The sequence below is a fragment of the Lissotriton helveticus genome, chromosome 12, assembly GCF_964261635.1.
Source record: "Lissotriton helveticus chromosome 12, aLisHel1.1, whole genome shotgun sequence".
In the NCBI taxonomy this organism is placed as follows: domain Eukaryota; kingdom Metazoa; phylum Chordata; class Amphibia; order Caudata; family Salamandridae; genus Lissotriton; species Lissotriton helveticus.
In genome coordinates, this window is record NC_136073.1 from 255,122,939 (window position 1) to 255,150,568 (window position 27,630).

The 27,630-nt window shown below is 46.8% G+C and overlaps 1 protein-coding gene across 1 annotated transcript in view; it reads left to right on the forward strand.

Moving 5' to 3' along the window:
- NIP7 (nucleolar pre-rRNA processing protein NIP7) overlaps positions 1 to 27,630 on the forward strand; it is a 37,806-nt gene that overhangs the window by 2,519 nt on the left and 7,657 nt on the right. The window contains exons 2-4 of the mRNA XM_078669312.1: positions 15,592 to 15,678; positions 16,373 to 16,511; positions 26,027 to 26,167. Of these exons, the coding sequence (XP_078525438.1) occupies positions 15,592 to 15,678; positions 16,373 to 16,511; positions 26,027 to 26,167 (367 nt within the window). The remainder of the gene's footprint in view (positions 1 to 15,591; positions 15,679 to 16,372; positions 16,512 to 26,026; positions 26,168 to 27,630) is intronic.

Below are 27,630 nucleotides of genomic sequence, written 5' to 3' on the forward strand. Positions count from 1 at the left end.
CTCCACTCCTGTGATTTGGGAACTCGTGAGTACAGTGTAGAGGGCATAGTACGCTGGGTGGCGGTAGCAGTCCTTTAGTTTTTTCCTCCTCCTACCAGTTGCTGGGGGTCATGAGGAGCAGGCCCTCACTGGAGTTATGCCATGTGAGATTAGCGACCGAATACCTCCTCCTTCCAGCTTCCGATATGACGAGGAGTGGTGTAGTGGCGGTTGTGCATGCACGTGGGAGGCAGTCGGCTCCACGTATGCGCAACCTTATTCTCATTCCTACGGAGGGCACAGTTTTGGTGGATTTTAAGGATGGCCGAAGGTAAGCGTTTATTACATGGGCATCCCCTATTTTAAACTATGTATCCGCAAAAGTTCCTGTTTCTAACTTTGATGGGTAAATAGTCTTCAAAAAAGAGACATCTTGCCCCTTCTAGATCGGTCATCCTCTTTCTTGGATGGGGTTTCCTATCCTACGAAACACAAGAGAGGTGGCGAGGAGAATAAGGTAGATGTAGAGGGGATTTGGCGAATTGTGCTGGAGATTTGAAAGTCTTTAAAGATGATTTTTGGCAGTAGAAAAACAAATATCCGAACAAGAAGTCATCAGGAGAGCTTCTTTTTGCCTCTGACATCTCTATGCATGGTGAGGACTTCCCGCCCCCCCTCCCCACCTCTCGATTAAAATGGAAAATACTTCTACATGGAAGTCATGCAGGAGTTCCCCCACGTCAGGAAGAATATGCCTTTTCCCCTTGTTGAGAACCCGTCCTCATGGATGCAGTGTCATTTACCCCAAAAAATTGGTTGGAGAGCAACCTTGTTGGGTCAGTCTTAACAATAGGAATGGCCATGGTTGAAGCTGAAGAAGTCACCAACTGGTAGGAAATTACATCAATTTCCAGAGCTCACCTAAAGTTCAAGTCTCTCATTCTGCAACAAAAAATTCCCAGTGAGACCAGATAACACTGTCTCCATTGTATAAATAACTTGCAAGGGAAGCATCAGACCTAGGTCATAAAATCAGATGGTGACATCAGTTGGTCTGTGGGTGGACTTCAATTTACTGAATCTGTCAGTGATACACATGCAGGAGATAGACAACACTCTGATGGATCTTGTAAGCACGTTTTTCCCTTCATCAGTGAACCTATCGTTATCTCACAGAATCTTCAAGTAAATCTTTAGGAGGTTCGGGACTCCATTTCTAGATCTCTTTGCATCAAGGACAACGCAATAGTTTGTAGGTTCTGCTCAAGGTTTCATGAGAAGTGAGCCTGGGGACCCAGAGACTGCTCTATGCTTTCTCGCACTTTCCGCTTATAAAAAAAGGACATTAGCAAGGATCTAGCGGGAGACTGGGGATGTAATCTTGATAGTTCCCTATTGGCCAAGACACTCTTTATTTCCCAATTCTGAAGAGACTGGAAATTTGCCTCCTGTGGGTTCCTCTAGCTCCATCCGTGGACACGCCAGCACGCCAGCACTCTGCCTCAGTCCCTGGGTTGCCTACGCTGTGAGTCTCGCCGCCATCAACATCCAGGAGCGGCTAGAGACTACAGCTCCCAGTGGGCTTAGCGCGGACTTCCTGCCACCGCTGTTCCCGCGCCCGGAGGCGCTACAAAGCGGAGCCTCGACCTCCGCGTCGCGGACGCGCGCGGGCGACGCCGGGCGGAGCCCGGGCAGAGGGCGGGCCGTCTGTGGCCGTCAGGGGCTGACAGAGGCTGGGCTGGGCCCCGTCCCTTTCCTCTTACCAACCACGACGACTCACGCTTGGTGCCTGTTGCCCTTCTGTTGCCCAAACCATGTCTACACGCTCTGGTAAGCCTCTCAGGGGTGAGGTCGAAAGGGGATCTAATGCCGCGAGCCCCGTGATAGGGTCAATGGACCGTTTCATTACCAGGGTAGCGGCGGTGATTGAAAAGGAGATCGCTATCTCTGAGCGGCGTCTATCTGAAGTATACCTCCCCGCAAGTCGTTCATTAATGGGGGCAGACGCCCAGTCGCTCACACCAGCCATTACCCGGGTTCAAGTAGGTACCCCCCCTAGTATGGTCAGTGCTCCCTCAGAACCCCTCCATCTGACTGGTATTGAGCAAAATATAGATAGGTTGGAATCTCAGGCCGCTCTTTTTCCTATAGACACATTGGAAGATGATGGCCCTAGCAATTGTTCCGTATCACTACTACCTATTCTGTTAAGTGATGTCACTGGAGACCCCGAGTCCCCAAATTCCCCTGTACCTACCACAGTTGTACCAGATGGAAAGCTAGTTGGGGCTTCTCCTATCATCGTGACTCGTGATACTAGGCAGGAGTTTCCCCTCGTAGGTAAAAAATTGCGCAAACGTAAGAAGGGTAAGCTAGTGAGACAGGCCGCCCTCTACCAAAGAGTAAGGAAGTCTCCTGTGCCAAATTCAAGTATTACAAGGGGTGCCCCTATGCTGAACGAAACTGATACAGAAGGGGATGTACTGATTTCTCCAAAGGGCCCTCATACAACTAAGGTCTCAAAGCGAGCTGACTTGGTAGCGGTCGAAAATATTCTGGAGAAGGTATATACCCTCTTGAAACCGTTACTAACTCAAGTGAAGGGTCTAGGGGAGAGGATTGACAAATTAGAGCAGTCAACTCTGGATGGGTTACACTCACTCAAGACAACAATCAAACTAGCTACTAGAGTGACTGTAAATAAGGATGTGGGTGTAAAAGGGAATGATCTATCAGCGCAGAAAGGCCCTGAGCCCCCAACAACCCAAAATAAAGCTGCTCTTAAAAATCTAGTAATCCCAACTCCCAAATCTCCTCCCCATCTGAAACCAGGTCCAAGCCACAAGGGACTCCCAACAAATAAAGAGCCTGAGAAAAATAAGCCAAAATCTCTTTCTCAAAAACAGCAACAGACAACTGAGGGTAAAAAGGAAGTCCAACAAAAATTAGAAGGTAGCAGTAAACCCAGCGGCCCAACGACTAGGAAAGCCCCCAGGCCTGCAACACAATGTTCTGCCCCAACAATCTTCCCACAGGCCCCCAGTATCCGCCCACGACGGATCCCCCCAATTAATCTCCCACCAGACTGTCAACCATTTGTTGCAGTCATGGTTAATGTGCCTCCCCTAAAGGATGGCCAGTTGGAAAACCATCAATCACTCAAGAACAAGTGTATACACTGGCTGAAGGCAAATAAACCAATCCCCCCGGGTATGGACGGCATTATTTTAAGTGTCCGTAGAGTGGGATGGGTAGGGCAAGGGAAAAAAATGCTGGAAGGAGACTGTGTAATTATAAATTTCCAAGACTATAGAGTGGTGCCATCCATTTGTACTCCTATTAAAAATATGGGGGCCCCGGGGGTGAAATTGGTAGACCCCTCGTATTTTTACCCTAGGCATCTTGTGAGCCCAATTGGAGGAAGTGAAAGTTCTCTTAATTCGGGCCAAAACTGGGCCGGGGTTGTAGGAGGCGATAGGGAGAAACAAATGTGGGCAATTGGCCCCTGCTGACTGGAATCAGTGAGGAGAGCAGAACAAATAGAAGCACCACCCACCCAAATAAACCTTGTAAGTGGAATGGGAGACCCTATAACAACTCCACAAGATCCCTGCTCTCCTCGGTTATATAGGGGGAGCCCTATGGATAGGGGCTTTCAAGCGCCCAGCGACTATCCAGCTGTGACGGACCTAGTCTTTAAGGTTTTCAGCTGGAACATCGCAGGGATTGCTGGAAAACTGGCCCTCCCAGATTTTACTGCGTGGGTCGACAAGCACTCCTTGTGCCTTTTCCAGGAAACCTGGAGCTTGATACCGGTCCATAGGGTGGGCTTTTCCTCATACTCCTCTCCCGCGCGGGCCTCGGAATCTGGGAGAGGCCGCCCAGCGGGCGGCCTTCTTATTTGGGTCGCGGCATCTTTAAACTGTAGAGTGGTGGACTATCCCACAGGTTCCCCGGACATACAAAATATTACCCTTATAGACCAAAGGGGAAGAATTGTTCTAAACATCTTTAATGTGTATGCTCGGGGTACAAAGGGTGGGAGAAAGTCTCCTGTGATAGCTCTTCTTGAGACCCTGTTAAACAACACCCCCCATAAGACCCGCACCCTGGTTGTTGGTGATATGAACTGCACGTTCGAGCCTTTGGGCTCGGATGTTTCCCTCGACCAGGATGAGGAGGATGCCAGGTGGGGGATCCCGGCTCTGGATATCGCACCGATTAAAAAGTGGACAGAAGTGGCGCTCCAAATATACTCCCTTACTCTTGAATTTAATTTAAGGGCAGCGAATGGGAGGACTTCCTTGGATAGGGGGGGTGCACATACCTACAACAGACCAGGGCACACCTCTAGGCTGGATTATGTCCTAATAGACGTGTGCTTATGGCCTTATGTGAAGGACATGCAGGTGGTCCCTTCGACAGAAAGCGATCACAACCCTCTCTCCCTAGAAATGGAACATTGGTGGCAACCCCTAAGGAAGGCCAACTTTAAAGAGGCACTCGTACCACTAGATGAATCTGAAGTCTCCCCATGTGGTAGAAGAATTAAATGGGCGAAACTGGTCCTATCCGAGGCGAAGGTTGGGGAAATTCAATCCCATCTAAACCGCGCGGTAACATCTTTGGAATCCTCGCTAGAAGGGGTGGGTAAAGTGAGTGGGTTATTTCTCTCTCTGATTGAAGCCCTAACCAATGTCTTTATCCTGTACTCTAAAAAGCCGGGCATTACAGGAACTAAAATTTTTTTTGAGGGGTGGTATACCCAAGCCTGCAGGACCCATAAGGCAAAGCTAGTTGAGGCAGTTAAATCTAAATCCCAAAGTATGATCCATGAGGCTAGGAAGGCTTACAAAAAGATCCTTAGTTCGGCTAGAAGGGAGTGGGAAGAAAAATACTGGGAGGACCTACTCCAGGCTAGCAAAATCAGGGACTCAGGGGTGTTTTGGAATCTCATAAGGAAACGGACCAAATCCGATGCAGCCATGAGACCCTGCAGCATCCCGCCTCAAAGTTGGGCAAAACACTTTGGGTCCTTATACCTCCCACCAGACGGGGAACTGTCTGTGGGGATGGATCTCACACTAGCTATCGAACCTCATGCCTATGACCTTTTCACTCCCTTAGAGATTGAGGGGGTTATAGGCTGGGTGGCACCACGCAAGGCACCGGGCCCGGATGGCCTTCCGGGTGATTTGATGAGGGCTTACCCAACGGAATGGGGAAGGATCATAGCAGCTCTCCTAAATGATATTATGAGGGGAGGAGTAGTACCAGAATCCTGGAAAGGGGCGGTGATAGTCCCCATTTATAAAAAAGGGTGCAGGGAAACCCCGGGAAACTATCGCCCAATAAGTCTGATAGACTCCACCCAAAAGATAGCTGGCAAAGCTATCCTTGGTAGGATCCTCCATTGGGTGGAGGAGAATAAAATCCTATCAGACTTTCAGGCAGGTTTCAGGGCTGGTATGGGGACTATAGAGCAGGTGTTTAGGTTGTCCCTCTTGGGGTGGAAGGTGGTGGAACTGGGCAAGGGCAGTCTTTATTTAGCCTTTATAGACTTGAAGACTGCCTTTGATCTAGTTCCCCGGGAAGAGCTTTGGAGGGTCCTTTGTGAGTTGGGGCTACCACCTTACATCTTGTCCCTTCTTATAAGCCTTCATGCCCACACTTTTGCACAGGTCCGTTGGGGTAATAACGGAGAGCTCACGGAAAAAATACCAGTGTCCAGGGGCGTAAGACAGGGTTGCGTCCTGGCGCCCACCCTATTCTCGTTATATCTGAATGGGGTGGTAAAACACCTTCAACAAGAACCAGCTGACGCCCCCTGTCTTGGAGGTGTCCGCATCCCAACCCTGCTTTTTGCGGACGACACGCTCCTGATTTCGAAGACCCCACAAGGACTACAGAAACTTCTAACACGATTCCAGGAGTTCTGTGTTGCAAAAGGGCTAACAATAAATGTGGACAAAACCAAATACCTAGTTGTTAACCCACCTAAAAAATTGGGCCGCCCACCTACACTTAACTCTATTCCCCTGGAGAAAGTAGCCGAATTCGACTACCTTGGCATTCGGATTACGGACAGGATGACTTGGGCAAACCACATTGAAAAAATGGTCCTTAACCACAGGAGAGTAGGAGGAGCTCTCATGAGGGAATACAGGGCCTCAACTAGGAGATCACTTACCCCAGTACTTGACATCTACAAGGCCAAAGTAGCGACATCAGCCTTGTATGGGGCAGAACTGTGGGGTCACTGCCGTCTGGATGCCCTAGTTACTGCTGAGAGCAAGCTATTAAAATCCTTCATCGCTCTCCCTCTGAGCACACCGTCAGTACCTGTGAGGATGGACACGGGATGTAAAAATATTAAAGATCAGGCCCAGCTTCGCCCGCTCCTGTTGTGGACGCGGATTTGGAGGTGCGAAGAATTAAAATCCTATGCTGATGCACTGAGAGACATAATGAGCCAGGGGGGTTGGGCCAAAATAAAATGGTTAAAGGACACCAAAAAGCTGTTGGAGAATATAGGACTAGGGGATTGTTGGTCATCCCGCTCAGCCCCTCCAAAAGAAGTTGTCAAGGCGCTTTTTTGGAAATGGATTGCTGAGCGTCTAATCTCTAGCCCAAATCACTGCAGGTCCACTGCCACCTTTTTACAAATTAAAGACACTGTGGCCTTTGAACCTTATTTGGACTTGATTACTCTCCCCTTTGACCGTGCTCTTTACTTTAAATTTAGAGTTGGTTCCCTCCCGTTAGGTGCCCTGGTATCGAAATGGTCAACAGCGGATCGCACTTCTCCCAACTGTGCATGTTGCCCAACTAAGATTGAGTCTATTGTGCACGTTTTATTTGAATGCCCGGATTATGCAAGGCCTAGGAGCTCTTGGCTAAAACCACTCTGCCGTAACATGGGCACACGCAGTCATTTAGTAGCCTTGCGTATCCTAAGCACGGACACTTCCCCCCCAATAGTCTGTGGAATAGCTAAATTTTTAAAGCAGTTTTGGCATATTCGATGTAAGAGATTGTCAGTAGCTGTTTAATTCTTGTTTTAGCTAATTTATTAACGGACTTTATATCCTTTTATCACTCTTAAACATTCTAATATTTCTTACTGACTTCTTATGGCATAAACTTTTTTGTATACTGTATTGATTGTATTATGTATGTGCTTATAAGATATCTCTGAGTATCGAATAAAAGCTCATGACTGACTGACTCTAGCTCCATCTACCTTCAGGACTCCTTCCCATCCTCCTCTAAATCTGGTTATTTTCTTTTGGAGGTTGATTAATGAGTAAGGGGCTTCTTCCTGTCTTGGTTGAAACCATACATCATTCAAGAAACCCTCAACCATAAAGACATATTCTAGTAATTGGGCGGCATTTCACAAATGGTTTTCTCAGCTTGATCTGTGGGCTCCTTCCTGCCAATTAACTGCAGTCTTACAATTTTTGTTGGTTGGGCTCCAGATTAATCTTTCTTACGCTACACTCAAATATGACCTGTTTGCAGTGAGTTTTCCTCAAGCAGAAATGTATTTCTATAAATGGTTGTTCCAAGGACATTAGATAGTTTTAATGACTTTTGTAGGATAAGGGGTTTAGAAATTGTTAATGAAAATCAAATTTGAGGTTTTCAATCCATCGCACTCTAAACACCAAATACCAGCCTGAATAGCTTTCTTCTTGAGACTTAGGACTGACTTCTTAGCGAATATATGGATTGGTCATTTCATATTGCCAAACAAATGCTTAAATGGGTACAACCTGTCAGCCCCAGTTTTGAGGTTTACAAAACGCAAGCCCTAGGTGCTACCCTGTATGGCGGTGAGCTATGGGGGCCAAGCCTGTTAAGGAATTGTGCAGGTGAAGAACAGCTTTTTAAGGCAACTAGTGAGCCTCCCTGCTAGCACCCCACTAATCACCCTTCAACTTGATCTAGGTGTGAGATCCATTGCGGAGGGTGCTGGACTCAGTCCACTTTTATTTTGGAGAAAAATAAGGACCATTTAAGAGCTGATCCTTTATAGGTTGGCCCTGGAGGAGATCCTAGGGCTTCAAGGAACTGGCAGGATACCGTGGCTCCACTACATTAGGGTCACTCTAAAGTGTATTGGCAAAGCAACCCTGTGGTATGAACCTGCAGAGGCCTGCTTGGCAGTGTCCAATAGGGAGCTGGTGAAATGCTACAAGAATTTCAAATTACCTTCTCTCATGAAGAATGCTTCATTTGGAACCTTAACAACAAGGTTTATAGGGATTAAAGAAACTTGTTGAATTGAGGAATTTCTGGATGAGGTTCAACTGGCCCGGGCAAGGAAGCTGTGTATCCAGTTCAGGCATTGAACACTTCCTTTGCTCACATTCACCAATCATTGATGGGTAGTGATATGATTCATTGCAGAATTGTCCTTCTTGTGGCATGAATGAGGAAATCCAGGTCGTGCCTTAATTGTCTGCCCAGCCTACAATAAATTCAGGTCCAAATGGCTAATTCAACTTTGTAGAAAAGTAGGGACATCACATTGTCAAGAGGCCTTTAGTATTTTGAAAACAGACACTCACCACCCTACTGTTTTTGCTGTTTCTAAATATCATTTTTCAATCTGGTGTGTTTCGAAAAAGGTCTTTGAGATGTCTTGCATACCCTGATGGGTATGAGTTTGCGCCTCAGTGCTCAGCATCTGATAGTTCTGAGAATTATAGGGGGATGTATGGTTCATATTAAACTTATAACTATCCTTCCCCCTTCTGTGCCCACTCTGGCTTATCAAAGTGAATGAGCGTCAAACATTTGCCCTCTGGTTTTAGTGACTTTTGGCTTTATTGTAGTACCATACACTTTAGACGAAGTAACAAGATAACACTTGAATATTCCATGAGCTAAGGCTCTTGCCTAGACAATATGAATGATAAAGTGGACCACTTTAGAATTAGTTATAGGTTCTCTTGGAAATGTTTGTCTCATGAAATTTGTCTTAAGGGGGTGGTATTTAAATTCTTATTTTTATTAGAGGCAATAGTTTAGATGTACAAATGTTAATACTGTGGCCAATACTTGGTATTATCCCAGCAAACAGCACCTGTTTTTTTGATTAACATACTGGCAGTAGAAATATGGATGCTTACAAGCACAGAAAAGTAAGCGGGGGAGGGTTGCCCAGATGTTGATTTGCTTGACCTGTCCTGGCTCGCCTTCCAACAATCGAGCTCTAAACTTTACTGCAACATAAATTTATGACACTAATGTAGAATAATCGTGCGTTTCTTTCAAACATTCAGCTTCATAGAAACACTGCTGCTTCAACTGAGCTTTGAAATAATTTATGAAACTGGTAGCATGAAGAAATTTCCAAACTAAACACTCAAATTTTTTTATAGGTGCACACCATTGCTACATTAAAGGGGGGGCAATATTTCTGGTACTAAAGAGTGTCTTAAACTGAGGTTAACTCATTACTCGGGCAGCCTGGATATACAGTATTTACTTACCACGTGCGTCAATCCTCTACAAAGACCCTCAGCGCCTCTGCCCACCAGTTTTTCGTTTTGCTGCATACTTACCGCAGGTGAGTCTTTATTACTTTTGGAATGTGCACAGCACTACAGAATATCTTTAGCTAGTGTTCACAATATATTTATATAGTGCACATAGCAGCTGACATGCCCCATACAACACATTCAACCATCAACATACTTCATTTTAAAATACATTGTTAAACATACAATTGCCATCACATAGATCAACTCCACTCCCAAAAACACAAGTAAAAAATATTTCCGATATAACGCCAATAGCTCTAACTGTAAAAAAACAAAATGCAAGACCTATTGAATTGCAGATGCTTATTTAAGATGGAGTTATCCTAAGACCAAATACCGCTTTTCTTCCCAAAGTCCATTATTCTTTCCACAACTCAAAAGGTGAACCTTCTTTCCTTTTTCTCTTCTCCTTCTTCAGATCACACTTTAGATATTAAAAGAACTCTTTTCATTTATCTTAACAGGTCACAGGCTTTCAGGAAAACAGAACAGCTATTTGTAACCTTTAGACAAAGAAGGAAAGTGACTAAAAGTACTCTTAGTAGATTGTTAAAAGGTGCAATTCTATAGGCTAATCAGGGATTTTCTAAAAGAGACTATTCAGGAAAGATCCACCAGGGGCATGACTGATTCTTGAGCTGAGTTCCAGGTAGTTTTGACACAGGAGATTTGTAGAGCCGCTGCCTGGTCTTTGGACTCTACCTTTGTCGAGCATTACAGACTGATTAGTGTGATTGACTGTAACAAGAATTTTAGTGTAGGGTTTTTAAATGAGTTACAGAGTAAACTTGCTTATATTCTTGATGTGTGGTTTGTTCAGTTTATTAATATGCAATAAAGTTCTTTGGGTGTGCATACTTTTAGTAAATGTTGTATGTTCTTTGCCTGGGGCCTAAAATGTGGTTTATCTCCTAGTGTAGCGACTAGGAGGAGGACCAGCTATGTAGAGGTAATCCCCTGATTACCTACTGGTAATCTTGATCACTCTTAGTCCTACTCATCCTCGTCACTGTCATTTCAAAACCTCCCTCATAGCCTTTGTTTTTGTTTTGATATAACAGAGGTTTTATGGGTAAGTTACCACTTATGCCATGAGGCTGGGTTGTGTTTACTTGGAATTCTTGTGGTACTTTTTTTCCTGTCCAAGGGGTGAGGTCACTTCATAGTGTAATAACTGACGAACATAGAGAAACGAAGATTACCTATTAGTAATCTGTGTATTCCATTATTTTTAAGAGCTCAGTTATGTGATAAAGGGCATCAAAACCTTATGCACATTAGTCGTAACCCAGCGACTGTAGTAGATCACCGAAAATTCACCCCTTGTCTTCTCCCTGCTCTTGGATTCAAATAAATCAAGACTAGTTTGCTTTATGAGTGTGGTTTAGCTTGAACATCTAAGCCTAGAGAGATCGGACTTACTGAAACTCTCTTAACAGCATTGGATGATGCTTCTTTAAGTTAGCTTGTCTATGCCAGAAAGGGAACCAAATTTACGCATTTCATTTTCTGGCATGCCCCACAAGAGGGCATTAATACTGATGGACCAAGAGAAGATTTTCTTCAAGCAGTTGCAGTGCCCCCTCCTTGAAGTAGTGAATACACTATGCAAAGAGTTTTGGATAGTCGCATAGGGAAACCAATGCACCCCACTTTAGGTTTAAATTAAACTTCTGGCTCTGACAAGTTATACTTCTTTGAAAAAGGAACGCACCACCCTACCCACCACACTTGGTTGCATACGTCATCATTTGGGCGCTCCTTAGCCAGCAACATAAGCAGTTTTGTTGGTATACAAGGGGTTGTTAAAATTGTATTGAGTGGACAAGTGGCATTGCTTTATTAACTATATCTCCTTACTGATACAAAATTAAACAAACTTGAGGGTGTGGTGTAAAATGAATTAAGGCACCATCCTCTACTTACCTATGGTCAAGTTCACAAAGTTTCTGCTCTATCATTTAGTGCTGAGAAGTCCCAGGGATTTCACCGAAACCCAACAGGGAATGACCGAGCCCTTCAACTTGCCTACTTTCCTACTAACTTAGGAGCAATGTGGTTAGTAATACAAAAGTGTATCCCGTTCTCCTTGGTGCTCAGGTTTGCTAAAGGCACCATCCTGAAAAATGGTTCCTAACGTAAGTGATATACTAAATAATAGCCCAACACCAACATGCAGATATTCATGTTTGGTTTTCTATTCTCATATTAGGTAATGGAGCAACTACTGTTATCCTCCCCAGTCTATATTAGACCACCAATACAAAATACTACGCTCATTTACTGCAAACCATTCAGTGAAAAGGATGTAACCCATCACTTGCTTGTTAAATTGTCTCGCCTAAACCAATTCTTTTTCTATTTAGTCAAACTGGGAGTAGGAGGTATGGGTCTCTCTGTATTTTTCCAGACAGTGAGCTGGCAGAAAAGAATGAGAAACTGACAATTTTGAACTATGACATGCATGTATATAATGTCTGGTCCGTTACCTGTGGCTTTAAATTGGGTGGTTTCAAAAGTATCGGCAAAATCATAATTGTGATCTAACATATTTACAGGTGGGTCCATTGCGATCTGTCCCCTCTTACGCATCTTACTGTGGAGTCACAATAAGTATGTGAGTTGTGCTGTTCTTTGTTTTAAAAGGAGAGAAGCCTTTCTGAGCTCGTAAAACAGTCACAGCCTGTGACCTCATCTCACCCATATGTATATGCATCACCCCTTTCACCAATGTGTGCCTTCAGTGTGTTCATACGACAATCTGTGTTTCATGGGAATACGAAAATTGGGGGTAATGCCACGGGTAAGTAGTATGTAATAAAGAAGGGTGCCACATCCCTTGATAATGTCTGCAAGCACACTTTCACTTGGAAGTGTGTAGCTATCTAGTTGCATATTTCTAACTCCCTGTTTCAAAAATGGTCAGGTTGTTCTAAATTCTTGGCCTCAGAACTGTTAGGTAATTGTGTTAGCAAAGACCATTCTACTTAATCTTTCAACTCGAATAATAGTTTGAAAATCCAATTTTGTCCTTTAATAATTTCTGCTTCCTATTGGTCTGTTTTTCCCTTCAACCTTTTGTATGATTGTCCATGGGAGATCATTTGTAGTGTGATGTGCATTATGAAAGTAACCAGTTTGGTCGTAAATTTTTTGCATCATATTCTTTCTTGATTTGTATTCCACGATATGAATCCTGAATTTGCGTGTTGTTTACCTGTATAGCCTAATGAATATGGACAAGTGTAAACCATGTTACACCTGTTGCAATTGGAAGTTGCAAGTGGACATGTCACTCACCCCAGGCAATTTGTAGCTACTGCCACCAGATTGAAAAAGCCAGAAAGCTGGGCTGCCACTTTTCCACCTGATACTCTGATTAATCCAGAGCCATGGATATAGCGGTGTGTGGCTGATGGAGGCTCAGTTTGTGTGTGAAGCTAAACTTGTGCCCTTTACTGTTGACATTTTGACTTTCTCTTTTAAACTCATTTGTTCACCAAGCAGATTGCCTGCCTCTCTCATGACTACTAGAATACATAGCACTGCATTTGAAAAGGCCAAACACAGTACGAATCCTGTGATTTTGGACTCTTAGTGAATGACCTGAAATAGTCTTGACAGATGCGTTTCACTTGGCTCGGACAACCTCCTAGGTCTATATTAGCAATGCTCCTACCCTGCTTTTACTCAAGCTGTTCAGGTAGCAAGGCAGTCCTTCATACAGGTTCTTTGCATCAGAGGTCTCTAATATTCAATGTAGTACCCGGCCAAGCTCTAACTAGAATACCAAGGAAATTTTGTTTTTTCTACAGCCAGAGCATGCACTGAACTTTATCGAGCAATACATACCACAACATGGAATCTTGTGTCGCCTTGGCTGGCGGATGGTGAGATGTTCATGCCTACATGAAATAATGTCTAACTACTATTGTACATTGCTGTACTCCACATCTAGCACCTTTCTCTGCTATCCAACTCTCACCCCCACCTTAATAAAAACGCTACCATGTTTTCCACGGAAATGTGAGTGGGACTGAATTGTATTGTGGAACTGTACGATACAAGTTAACAGTTGCTTGGTATTCGTTGGATTTTGATGTTCTTTGCACATTGGCAATTTGATGCCTGTGACCTGGCTGTGCTTCTTGCCATCCTAAGCATGGAGTGCACACATGCAGCCTAACCAGCATGCATGGGTTTATTTCACAGTTTGGTTGGTGATATGGTGGGTTTCCGCTGGGTTAGGTGGGTGGTTCAGCTATGCGATTGATCTGCATCTTTGTTTATTTCCACATTGCACTAAGTGGGTACCATGCTCTGCACATTCCCAGTGGCATAACACAAGCGGTGGGGGGGGGGGGGGGGGCTGGGGGTACTGTGGCAATATCGGTCATATCAGCCTTGCATACAAACCCTTCATCATGGTTCATTTTCTTACATGGAACGTACGGGGTCTGAACAGACCATGAGAAGTACTAGCTTATATATACCGTCATCAGGTTGTTGTGGCTCCTCTAAAGGAGACTCCCTGCTTGCCGATCAGCTCCCTTATTTTTGACACTGCCTGGGGTAGACACAGGTATTTCTCCTCGTAATCCAGGTAATCCCGTGGTCTAGTCATCCTGCTTAGGCGGTATCGCCACTTCACGATACTGGACACCCTAAAGGGACACTGGGCAGGACGGTGGTGGCGGTCGCAAGCCTGGAGCTGCACCAACTGTTAATTGTAAACCTTTATAGGCTTTTTGTGGACACTCTAAAGTTCTTTGATTAGGTCCTCACTCTCTGTACTAAATACAGAGACTGACCCGCAACATGGGGAGGACAGCTATCTTTTCCATATTGTGTGTATGTTTGACACAATTGTGGCTATCATATAATCATGGCAATCCTTGGAATAATAATGTTCTTGGATGACATGGGTGGTGTTGACATTATGGTGGGCAGCAATTCACAACTGTGCCCATGACAATGGTGGGAATCCTTGGCATAATGTAGACATCTTGACATTACGGTGGGGATCCTTGGCATGTGACGGTAAAACTTGAGCAGGGGGGCAGGATCTGTGTACGTGATGCATTCGTACGGCTAAAATACTAAGGTGACGTTATGCATGAAACCCTTTTTTGCAGCAAAAATGTATTTGTTTTGTGGCAGTGGGCACTTGCTGCTGTGGCTGTTATTTCCTTAGTCATCTGGAAGCATTTATTTATGATAAAGTTTTTCCTGACTTTGTTGTTTGGTAACTACGTTTTACGTGCTGGGGGGGTTGGTGATCTATTACAATATTGAATTTTGAAAAATTGTTCAGGTAAAACATTGTATCCAGAGTGTAGTACTACAATATCATGATGGTAAGTATAATTTGATTAATGTACCTTACTACACATCTGTTTATCTAGAAGATATATACATGTATATCTTCAAGGTATGTAATGTGCAGTTTAGAATAGTAATTCTCTACTTACCTCCATATATATATGTACCTTCGTAATGTTGTATTATTCAATATTCTGGAAGTGATATGTTGGCATCACTCAATATTGTGACATACATCCAAGTTGTTACTACCAGTAATTATTCTAGATGTGTTCACTATTGTGATTGTCTCTGATTTGAAAAAAATGTCATCCGTTTTCAAAGCCATCAGTACTTCAGGACTATTTTCATCAATCAGAAGTAGTTCTCCTTATAGAAAAGGTTGGAGACACCTGATCTACTCCTTTTGTGTATAGCTCTCTAAAGTGCCAAATGTGCCTTGCAGTTATTTTACAAAAATCTCAAGATACTGGTTAGTAAATACATATGGGTCAGAAACTATTTTTATCACTGCATTTACCTAGTAGAATTGCCTTCCATGTGCAGATCAAAGAAGGTCCTCACTTCAAGGTCTCAAACATAACCAGTAAATGTATGGAGCCCATTAGTAAAGTGATGGACCTATCTTGCACAGCACGCAGGTGTGGTGTAAAATTGAGTGTTTCTGCAACTCTTGCGAATACCAGTACAGTGTAAACAGTGTGACCTACTAACAAAGGTATACCTTTCTTCACAGCATTGGAGAGAATATCAAGTTACTATTGGACAGACCAGATGGAGTGTACTGTTTTCGGTTACACAACGACCGTGTCTACTATGTCAGGTACGTTTTTAGCAGTCAATCTTGGGACTTTTTCACTAATGCTATTCTAAAGGTCACAAATAGTTTACTAGTTTTTTTTTGGATTTAGGATGCAAGAGTTATATGTGCCCCCCACCCTCCCCGCCACTCTTTTTTTGTTGGCTGAATATAAAGGCCACTCCTTTGTAACCAATCTTCCTTGGAGACCGGATGTTTTTACATTTTGTGTGCTCTGAAGGGTACTGTGTGAAAAAATGAGTATCCTATGCGTCACTAAGTTTGTAGTTTGTAAAGGCATACAAACGCCTAGATAACAGAATGATAGAAGTATATATTACTGTAAAGTAGACCTATTAGATGATAATAAAAACAGCAATACGTTTCCCTCTCATACTAGCATCACTAGTGCCAAAGCCAGCCCTCATTTGCAGGACTCCGAGTGCATAGAGGGCATTTAACACCTTTTCATCTTGTCTTTAAGTTGCCTCGCTTTCACTGGCCTTTTATGGGGACTTTAGCTGTAATCTTTTATAATTGTGAACACCTACTTCAGAATTGTAGTGTGACTTCGTATTCTTCTGGTTTGCTACAGTGGTCATTTACAGTGTAATACCCTTGCTTTTGGCACCTTGAACGATTGCAGTCTTTATTTCATTGCTAGCATTTGTCATCTTGGTGTTGAAAATGATGAGTGTTAATTATTTACATTTTTCAGTGAGAAGATCCTAAAGCTGGCTACAAACATTGCTAGAGAGAAACTGGTGTCATTGGGGACGTGCTTCGGGAAGTTCACCAAGACACAGAAGTTTCGCCTTCATATCACTGCCCTGGATTATCTTGCCCCTTATGCCAAGGTAGGTTGATTCATGAGGAGCCGAGCAAGCTATTTTTTTTTTTAATACGGAGTTGAAACTTGCACAAAATTCTACCAACTTTAGGCACACTGGACCACTAAATGTAGCTGTTGGTGACTTATAATAGCGCTTAGCTGGCTTTTTTTTCATTTCAAGTAATTTTTATTGAAATTTTATAAAGCAAATAATCAGAGTGGAATGGATCACTTGTCCTGTGGTTACCAGGGTTTGCGGTTCTGGTTGTCTTAAACCCTCATTCATGTGGGAGCGGTATATCTTGGTTATCCGCTTCAATCTGTTACGTGAGCACCATCAGCATTGGGTCTTTAGTCCTGCTTTCCTCCACCAGGAGTGAGAGCAACTGGTTATTCGCAGTAGTGATCAGAAATGGGGAGAGTGATGTGAATTAATATTACCTCCAATCCTCTGTTTCGAATTTATTCTGTCAGGGATTGGGCAAGCTTAAAAACTAAAACGGTGCGTAAATAAAAGGGCTACTGTTCTATAGCACCTGTATCAACAATGTGATTGGTCGGGTGGTCGACATTTTTCAGCCCCTTCGGTGCCGTGTAGGGTCAGGGGGCTAGCTTCAGGACCAAGTTGGCGAGTCACGATTGCGTTACGTGCGAGGGGGAAGTGTTTACACTTTCCCTTCTTCTCAGTGCATCAATTTAATACGCTGGATGGTTATGGGTCAGTGGTACCTATAACTTGGTCGGAGATATAATGGGCTTCCTCGGACCGGAGCACAGCAGACGGAGAAAGCACAAGCAGCAACGCAGACTTTTTAACGTGGAAGTGTGTTTACTCGGCAGGTCCTCCGAGGGAGCCCATTATATCTCCTACCAAGTTATAGGTACCACTGACCGATAACCATCCAGTGTATTAATTTGATGCACTGAGAAGAAGGGTAAGTGCGAACACTTCGCCTCGCATGTAAGCTTGCCCCATCCCTCACAGAATAAATTCGTAACAGAGGATTGGAGGTAATTTTAATTCACATCACTCTCCCCATTTCTGATCACTACTATGAATAACCAATTGGTCTCCCTCCTGGTGGAGGAAAGCATGACTAGAGACCCAATGATGATGCTGCTCACCTAACAAATTGAAGCAGACAACCAAGATATACCACTCCCACGACTATCAAGTTCATTTGTGTTTTTTAAGACGACCAGGACCCTGGTAACCACAGGACAAGTGATCCACTCCCCTCTCATTTGTTTATCGCATGGAAGCCGAATGGATCTCCGCTTCTCTCTCCCCTGAGTGATTATAAGATTTTATAAAGCAAACCGTACAGAAGAAAATAAAGACATTGCATTGCGGGATAGAATGAATGACAGTGGGTTCATTTTGGTTTGTAAAAAGAGATATGGTGTTAAGGAAGCATATTGTCTTAACATATGTTGTCCATGCACCGTAGTGTCGTAGTATCCTGGGTACTAGCAGATCTATGGGGTTGTAGTAGGAGTATTATGTTTTGTGAATACCACAAAGTATTAATATGGTAAGGAGGGGAGAGAAGAGAGGGAGGCAACAGAGGAAAATCAGTTACGGAAAGGTAGTTTGGGGAGTGGGGGTAGGGGGGAGTAGTGGGTGCATGGGGGGTGGAAGGGGTAGAGATGGAGGATGGTTATCTGTGATGTGGAGTTTGAGATGTAGAAATATAGCTTTAAGACTAATTGAAATGAGTATGTCCCATAATTTTATATCTCACAGTCTAGTTGTTTAGATAATTCAAAAAGGTGAATACCCAATGCTATAGAGGGCAGCGAGGTAGGTGTCGTTTATTTGAAGGATCTGTGATATGATTGGCGCAAGTTCAGACCAGAATTTTTTAGTTTGAGGTGCATTCGAGAATCATATGGATTGTCTTTCGTTGCATTACTGCAGCTCCAGTAGTTGTCTCAGAGACCTAGCTTATAAAGTTTGGCGGGGGTCCAGTGGGCCATGTATGCTGTCCATAATCTACATTGAGCTAAAGAGGGTCTGATCTTGTTGGTGGTGTGGTTGGGCCAAATATATGCAGTTTAAGAACAAGCTCTGTGTGGTATTCGTTTTGCTCAGAATAGTTTCCCATTTAGCTTGTAACGGTTTAGTGAGGGAGGAATTAGTGTGAGACCGTATAGACTAAAATTTAGAAGCTATGTGATCTCTCTTGGCTATTTTCTGTAGTGTGGATGGAAGGTCCGGTGTTCTCTGGGTTTATGTTGGGCGATAATAGCTAAGCTTTAGAAAGTGGTAAGTCATTATGTCAAGATCAATTTAATATTTGAGGTGTGTACTTGTAGGACACCCCCGCGCCGCACGGCCACCAGCTGCCGCGTGTGCCCCCGCCTGCCGTTCTCTCAGCCTCGCTGAGCCTTCCCGCCCTCTGGCCACGCCCCCCGCTCGTTGTTTTGCTGCATTTGTGCGATTGCTCGTTTTTTTACTGTATCTCTGTGCCTTTCATTGTTACTGTATCCTGTGCTGTTACTTTGTCCCCTGTGCTAGTATCCCCCCCCCTGTGCTGCTGTCCCCTGCACCCACCCACCCCGCTCCCCGCTGCCGCTTCCCGCCGCCGGGAGTGTAGACACGCCCCCTTCCTCCCTGCTCCCGCCTCCCAGCTGCCCCTCCCTCCCTGCACTTCGCCATAAATGGCGACCGTGCGCACGCGCAGCGTTGACGCGCAGCGGGAGCGCCGATTGTGCGCCGAAGGCGCGCCAAAGGTAAGCCCGTCTGCGCCCGTCCGCGCCTGGACCGTGCCCAGGGCCCGGACCCCTGGCCCCCACCGACGGAAGACGACCCGACTGTCCTACGGCGCATCCGAACTCATCGCACTCAACGCCGGCAGACTCCCGGGATGCTACCGAGCCGCCCCAAAACGCACCCACGGACCCTTCTGCTGCAACTCCTGCAAGTTCACCTGCATCCGGACCTGCACCACCCCAGCAGTGCTCGAGACCTCGACGAGCAACAGCAGCAGCCACCTGAAATGCATCCTGCTCAACACCCGCTCAGTCCACAGACACGCCGTCGAGCTCTGGAACCTGATCGACACCACAACCCCAGACGTCGCCTTCCTCACGGAAACCTGGATGAACGCCTCCTCAGCGCCCGACATCGCCATCGCCATCCCGGACGGCTACAAGATCATCCGGAGGGACCGCGTCAACCAGACCGGAGGAGGCATCGCCATCATCCACAGGAACTCCATCCGCATCACGACCAACACCGACGACACCCTCGCACCCGCCGAGCACCTGCACTTCCAGATCCACATCAACCCCAAGACCACCCTCAGAGGCACGCTCATCTACCGACCCCCGGGACAAGGCACACAATTCAGCGAAGACATCGCCGACTTCGTCAGCCCGCATGCCCTCCCCTCCGCGGACTACATCCTCCTCGGGGACCTCAACTTCCACCTGGAGAACAACAACGACCGCAACACCACCACCCTGCTGGACAACCTCGCTAACCTCGGACTCAAGCAACTGGTGACCACCCCCACCCACTACTCCGGACACACACTCGACCCCGTCTTCTCCTCCAGCAAGGACATCGCCTTCAGCCACGCCACCGGACTCCACTGGACGGACCACAGCTGCGTCCACTTCAGCTTCAAAAGGACCACGATCCACCACCAACAGCAACAGGTTGCACGCAGAAGCTGGAACAAGATCACAGCCGACCAGCTCGCAACTTCCCTGAGCAAGAACCCACCCACCAGCGCTACGAACCCCAGCCAAGCGGCCACCAACCTCACGAAGTGGATCAGCGACTGCGCAGACGACCTCGCCCCCCTGAGGACCCCGCCTAGCAGACCCGGTAGCAAGAAAGCCCCATGGTTCACCGACGAACTCAAGAACTCTAAGAAGAACTGCAGAACCCTTGAGAAAACCTGGCGCAGAGACCCAACACCGGACAACATGACCGCCCTCAAGCTCGCCACCCGAAAACACCACCAACTGATCCACACCACCAAGAAAACTTCATTCAAGGAACGACTGGATAACAACGCACACAACAGCAAGGAACTCTTCAACATCGTTAAAGAGCTCTCCAACCCCAATGCCGGAAACGACGACATCACCCCGTCGCAAGACCTCTGCAACTCCCTCGCCTCCTACTTCCACAACAAGATCACGGACATACACAACAGCTTCAGCACCCTACCGACGCACGCCACGACCGAACCACCGCCCCCCACCACCACCCTCCGCGCCTGGACCCCGATCAGCACCGAAGACACCATCCGCACGATGAACTCCATCCACTCCGGATCTCCGACCGACCCCTGCCCTCACCATGTCTTCAACAAGGCCGACGCTGTCATCGCACCCCACCTGCGGGACATCATCAACACCTCCTTTGACACCGCCACCTTCCCGGAGAACTGGAAGCATGCCGAACTCAGCGCCCTACTAAAGAAGCCATCAGCCGACCCCACCGACCTCAAGAACTACCGACACATCTCTCTGCTCCCGTTCCCCGCTAAAGTCATCGAGAAGACCGTCAACAAGCAGCTGGCCGCCTTCCTCAAGACGAACGGATCCCTCGACCTCTCGCAGTCTGGCTTCCGGGCCAACCACAGCACCGAGACCGCCCTAATCGCAGCCACCGACGACATCCGAGCTCTGCTCGACAACGGAGAAACAGCGGCCCTCATCCTCCTAGACCTCTCCGCGGCCTTCGACACTGTCTGCCACCGTACCCTAGTACAGCGCCTCAGCAACGTCGGAATCCAGGAGAAGGCACTGGAGTGGACCATCTCCTTCCTCGCCGGAAGGACACCGAGAGTCTGCCTCTCCCCGTACAGATCAGAAGCCACCGAAGTCATCTGCGGCGTTCCTCAAGGCTCCTCACTCAGCCCAACCCTCTTCAACGTCTACATGAGTCCCCTCGCAGCCATCGCACGCCAGCACAACCTCAACATCATCTCCTACGCCGACGACACCCAGCTGATCCTCTCCCTCACCAACGACCCCGCCACCGCCAGAGCCAACCTACACGAAGGGATGAAAGAGGTAGCCGAATGGATGAAGAACAGCCGCCTGAAACTGAACTCGGACAAGACGGAAGTCCTCATCCTGGGACCCTCACCCTCCGCCTGGGACGACTCCTGGTGGCCCCCCGCCCTAGGCAGCGCCCCCAAACCAACAGACTACGCACGCAACCTGGGCTTCATCCTGGACTCCTCCCTCTCCATGACCAGACAAGTCAACGCCGTCTCCTCATCGTGCTTCAACATCCTACGCATGCTACGCAAGATCTCCCGGTGGATCCCCACCGAGACCAGGAAGACGGTCACCCAGGCCCTCGTCACCAGCCCACTGGACTACGGCAGCTCCCTCTAAGCCGGAACCACCGCCAAACTCCAGAAGAGACTCCAGCGGATCCAGAACGCCTCAGCACGACTCATCCTGGACATCCCCCGTCGCAACCACATCTCCGGACACCTGAGAGACCTGCACTGGCTCCCGGTCAACAAGAGAATCACCTTCCGTCTCCTCACCCACGCACACAAAGCCCTTCACAACCAAGGCCCAGGATACCTCAACAGCCGCCTCAACTTCTACGTTCCCAACCGCCAGCTTCGATCGGCCACGCCCTCGCCGCCGCCCCCCGCATCCGAAGAGCTACCACAGGGGGAAGGTCCTTCTCCTACCTCGCCGCCAAGACCTGGAACTCCCTCCCGACCCACCTCCGCCTGATTCAGGACCACCTCACCTTCAGGAAGCAGCTCAAGACCTGGCTGTTCGACCAGTAGCGGACCCCCCCCCTCCCCAAGCGCCTTGAGACCCTCCGGGTGAGTAGCGCGCTATACAAATGCTTTGATTGATTGATTGAAAAGGGTATGGGATCTGTGGGAGAGCCCAAGTCTTCTACTAAAAGGATGTCTTTATGTTCTCATTTCTCGTTTAAGAGAGTTTTGCCCTCTGGTTTGAGGTTATTGTTGTGCCATAGTTCTGCGAGTGTGGAGTAGTGTATTTTTGGGGGGAGTTTGTCAATTTTCCATAGGGCCTGTGCTGTGTGGGAAAGAAGGCATGTGGAGTGTTTCGTTCTCATTTTCTTGGTGGTTATAAAGGAGATGAGAGAGAGAGAGTGGAAGGACTAGATTGTCCTCAATATATTTTTATTTAAATCTGCTTATTTGCATTTAAAGCATGTACATTTATGCAGCACAAATAGCAAAGAAGAAAAAGAACAGATCTATTACAGCAACGCCCTGAAACAAAACCGAATATTCGGTGAAGCAATTCTGCAGCAGTGTAGTATAGCACTTTACCCCACAGGGAACGACTAGGGGGAATGATCCATAATCCCATGAGGGGGGGGGGGTGTTCACAGACCATCACATGCTCGCATGAACTGATGTACCCACGTCAAACCATCACTTGTGACACAAATCAAAAAGAAGGGGCAAAGGGCACCATCCGGCACCCCACCAGGCAACAACCACAAAATAAGACACAGCCCTCTAAGCTCCAGAAACATCTAGCCTACACCACAGGACACTGGGGCCCCTACAGGTCCACCAAGGCGTGGTCAAATCCGCAGTTAATGCACGGGTAGCAACAGTCACATCTCTGGGTGAACTCGGGCAGAACTAATGATTTTCGCTGCATCATACCATAGCACCCAAGAGCTCCAGATCCCTCTCCATGTTATTGTTCAAACAAACTTTCCAGAGCTGGCACTCTTCTGCCACTGCCCACTTTAATAAATCGCCCCCTCCATTTAACCTGTGTCGAAGGGGCCGGGATAGCCCAATGAATGGCGATACGCCTTCTGGCCGGTACCAGTCCCAGCTGGGCAAATTTGTACTGCATTTTACTACCTTTCTTAGGGGAAGAAGCAGTCCCAACAGGCAATGTGGTAATGTTACGTCTGCCTTCACTGCTGTCGCGCTCTGCAACACCCACAATGGCTCCTACCAAAAGGGCTGTCCCAATAGGTCCACATAACAAGTCCAAATTCAGTCAGGGACACTCCGTACCACATGCTCCTAGCAGAGCACATCAGATAAAGCCTATGCAGGTGCTGCAGTGTCAGATATGCTCTGTACCGGAGGTAAAATTGCATCAACTTAATCCTGGCATTGCTTGCCACCTTCTGCACCTGATAACGTCCCCTCTCCCCATCCCCATCTATAAGCGGGGACTCCAGAATCCATTTTTGTATGCCGATGTTTAATTTGTCTGCCTATCATTCTTAAAGGCAGCATATAACCAGGAGATGATACTCCTAGCGGAGCAGGGATCCAGCATCACATGTAGCATATTTGACTTACCAGATTAGTCCACAAAGGACAAGAGCTCCCGGCCTATATGGGACACACTTGCATATTGCAGAAACTGCCCCGGGCCTATTCCGAGACGTCCATAGAGCGAGGTATGCATGTGAATGGACGTGAGCCCCAGATTGGGAAGAACCTAGCGTAGAATGCTCGCCTTAGAACCTGCGTGACTGCTCTCTCCCATGCCTGGGCAACCTGAGAGATGATAAATGGGGTGCCTGCCGGCAACGTACAGCCATTCATAAGAAGCTTGGGGAGATCATCCGCTGTGGTCGAACCGTCCAATAACATAATTTCCAAATTGGGACTGTCCTTGCACCACAAAGCAGCATATTGGAGTAGGCTCACCAGATAATATAACTGGAGGAATGTAAGGCCCAACCGCGCACTCAGCAGGGTTCAGTTTTAAGACAGCAAGGCGAACCCTGCTCCTCCCACCCTCTCACACCAGGGACACCACCAACCCATGAAGTCTCGAAAACAAGGACCGCGGCAGCACCCAAAACAAGTTCTGCATTGCCAAAAGGCACCAGGGCAATAGGACCATCTTGCTCAGTGCCACCCTACCCATAACTGACGGGTAGCGTATTCCAAAACCGGATAGAGGCTGTGAGGTCGTCCATCACCATGCCCATATTTAACTCATATTGTTGGTGTTGGTCATGCGTTATTTGCATCTCTAAGTAGCGGGACTGCCGAGTCTCCGAAGGCAGGCCACCATAGGAAGGTTTAATACATCAATCCCAGCCAAGGATGCCAGGGGGAAGAGCACCGTCTTCTGAAAGTTGACATGAAGGCCTGACACACTCCTGAATTGAGCCAGAAGCCACAGGACGTGGGGCAGCAAGCGCTCCAAAACAGTCACATACACAAGAGTGTCATCAGCATACATGGAAACGTGTTATGGCGCCCACTCGCACACCCCTGTTCCTAAGTTTGATCCTCAGATGTATCGCCAATGGCTCCATGACGAGAGCCAAACGGATCTGGGACAACGGGCAGCCCTGCTTTGTAACCCTTTCAATATCAAATGTGCTGGAAACCTTCTACCCAGTTTGCACCCTTGCGCTGGGTTCCGTATATAAAAGGCATACTCATGACAGGAATCCCGGACCCAGGCGGTGGAACACAGCACAGAGTTACTACCAGGATAGGATTTAGCCTAACGGTTAGGGCGGTCTTCTTCAAATCTGGAGAACCGAGTTAGTCTCGCAACGACGCTCAACATCCTGTGATTTTGGCAAATCACTTAATCTCCCCGTGCCTAACAGAAATGAATGTGTCCTCATGTAACGCAACCAGTACTCATTTAAAGCGCTCTGATACCTGATTTCGGGTCAAGTTTGCGCTATATATAACTTTGAGAATAAAAAAATAGGGTATCAAATGCCTTCTCAATATGCAGGCCGATCAATGCCGCCCGTACCTCTGTTCCCCTGGTTTCATGCATCACATAGGATAGCCTCTGCAGATTCATATGGGTACCTATCCCGACATGAAGCTACAATGGTTCCCGTGAACCAGATGGGTGACCATACAATCCAATTGCAAAGCAAGGACTTTTTCAAGTGAGTTCATGTCCACATTGAGCGTGAACATTGTGCCCTATGAACCGGGGTCAGCAAGGTCTTTGCCAGGCTTCAAAAGCATGATTATTAGGGCTTCTCGTATGTGGACCAGTAATTATTAGTTGCTATGTGCCTTGCAAAGGGTTTCCAACAATCTAGTGAGTTGGGAAGTGGAGTATGCTTGGAAATATTTAACAGGGAGACCATTAGGTCTCGGATATTTCCCGTGGGCCTGGTCCATGAAGGTCTCCTGTAGCTCCTCCAATAGTGCGTTTTCAAGTCCCTCAGCTTGGGATACTGTCAGTCTGGGTACAATGACCCTATTCAAGAAATCCCTCACCTTGTGCACACCAGTGCACGCCGGGATACATACACCCCAGCCAATTGGCAAGTAGCTGCAAATGAATCGCTACCTAGCCCACAGGCGCCTTGCCGGTGAAGGGAAAGAATCAATGGCGGGGGTCGCTTGAGCAGCCAGGCTAGCATATGCCCCGACCGGTACTTGAAGTATCTCTGTGTTTCTAACCAAGTCTGTCAAAATAGTCTTAGTGTAGTACTCATCTTCTGCATTTTGTGACTGTTGTTATCAAAGTTTTAGTTCTGCATATTAATAACTAACTGCTCTGTATTTTATTAACATTGTATATATTTTTTTATTTTAGTACAAGGTGTGGGTGAAACCAGGAGCAGAACAATCTTTCCTCTATGGGAACCACGTGCTTAAGTCAGGATTGGGTCGAATCACAGAGAACACCTCTCAGTATCAGGGTGTGGTCGTATATTCTATGGCAGACATTCCTCTGGTAGGTACTAGTAGTATGTTTGGGGGTACATGGGTGATGCAAATGTCCGTTGTGGAACTAGACAGTAGGTTATTTCAATCCAGAATGACTAACGTGCCTATTTTCATCCAAGTTGAAGTTAATCATAGCTTTTGTTCCCTTATGCTGCATCTAAGCTTGAACCCAGCAGCCCTGACACACATATTTCTATGTGAGTGTTTGCATCACCTGCTTGCCTATCTGACCGTGTGTGACGGTCTGTTGTTCCTACTTCCCTATCTTTATAGTAGGCCACTCCTCCTGCTAGCTTATCTACATGGTAGAGTAATGGGCAGCCATGCTGACCGTGTGAGAAGCACAGTGGTACTGAAACATTGAGCGCTATTTTTTGCAGGCCGGAGAAGAAATAATCTTTTGATAGTATGACATGCCTTCCTTTCTAGCTTGTGGACCTTGCATATTTGCCCTATTCATTTAGGCTTCGCTTCAAGGAGCCTGGTAGTCCAGATATATCCGACTCCTTATCCATGTAGAGATTTGTGAACCAAATTTACTTCCTCCCCAAGTGGTGTTATGGTAGTCCTGGCAGGTCTACTTTTCTATCCACATGGCTGTTTGGTTTCCATATCTGTGTAGCAGACTTGTGAGCTCTTTATACCGGTCTTCCTTTCCCTGTAACACTCTGATCTCTTTATCCATGTAACAATCTAGTTGGCTTGCCATATCCTTCCCTCCCCAGCCCCACATGTACCCCTTAGCCATATGGCAGTCTGGTAGTTGTATGTCATGCACAAAAATATTGTGCTACAAAAAGATCATAAAACAACACGTGATGGACTGAATGTGGATCAATGTCACACACTCCCCCAGTCAAAAGATCTGGGCCCAAATCCATCGTTTTTTTGCACTCCACACCACCCTGGGTCAGATAATGGCTTTATGCAAATCAGCTCTGACCCTGTTGCCCCATGGGAACAGTCCAGTCCGAACTACAACAGCCATATCTTTCCCAGACCGGAATCAAGCATCCGAGGACCGGACCGGTTTCGAGGTAACACCTCTCTTCAGCCCGGCTAGCTTGACTCCAAGTGGTGTGGAGTGCCTGGGACCCACGTCTGGGCATCCCCAGCGCACTTAGGGCGGCAATTGCAAAAAACAACACGTGATGGACTGAATGTGGATCAATGTCACACACTCCCCCAGTCAAAAGATCTGGGCCCAAATCCATCGTTTTTTTGCACTCCACACCACCCTGGGTCAGATAATGGCTTTATGCAAATCAGCTCTGACCCTGTTGCCCCATGGGAACAGTCCAGTCCGAACTACAACAGCCATATCTTTCCCAGACCGGAATCAAGCATCCGAGGACCGGACCGGTTTCGAGGTAACACCTCTCTTCAGCCCGGCTAGCTTGACTCCAAGTGGTGTGGAGTGCCTGGGACCCACGTCTGGGCATCCCCAGCGCACTTAGGGCGGCAATTGCA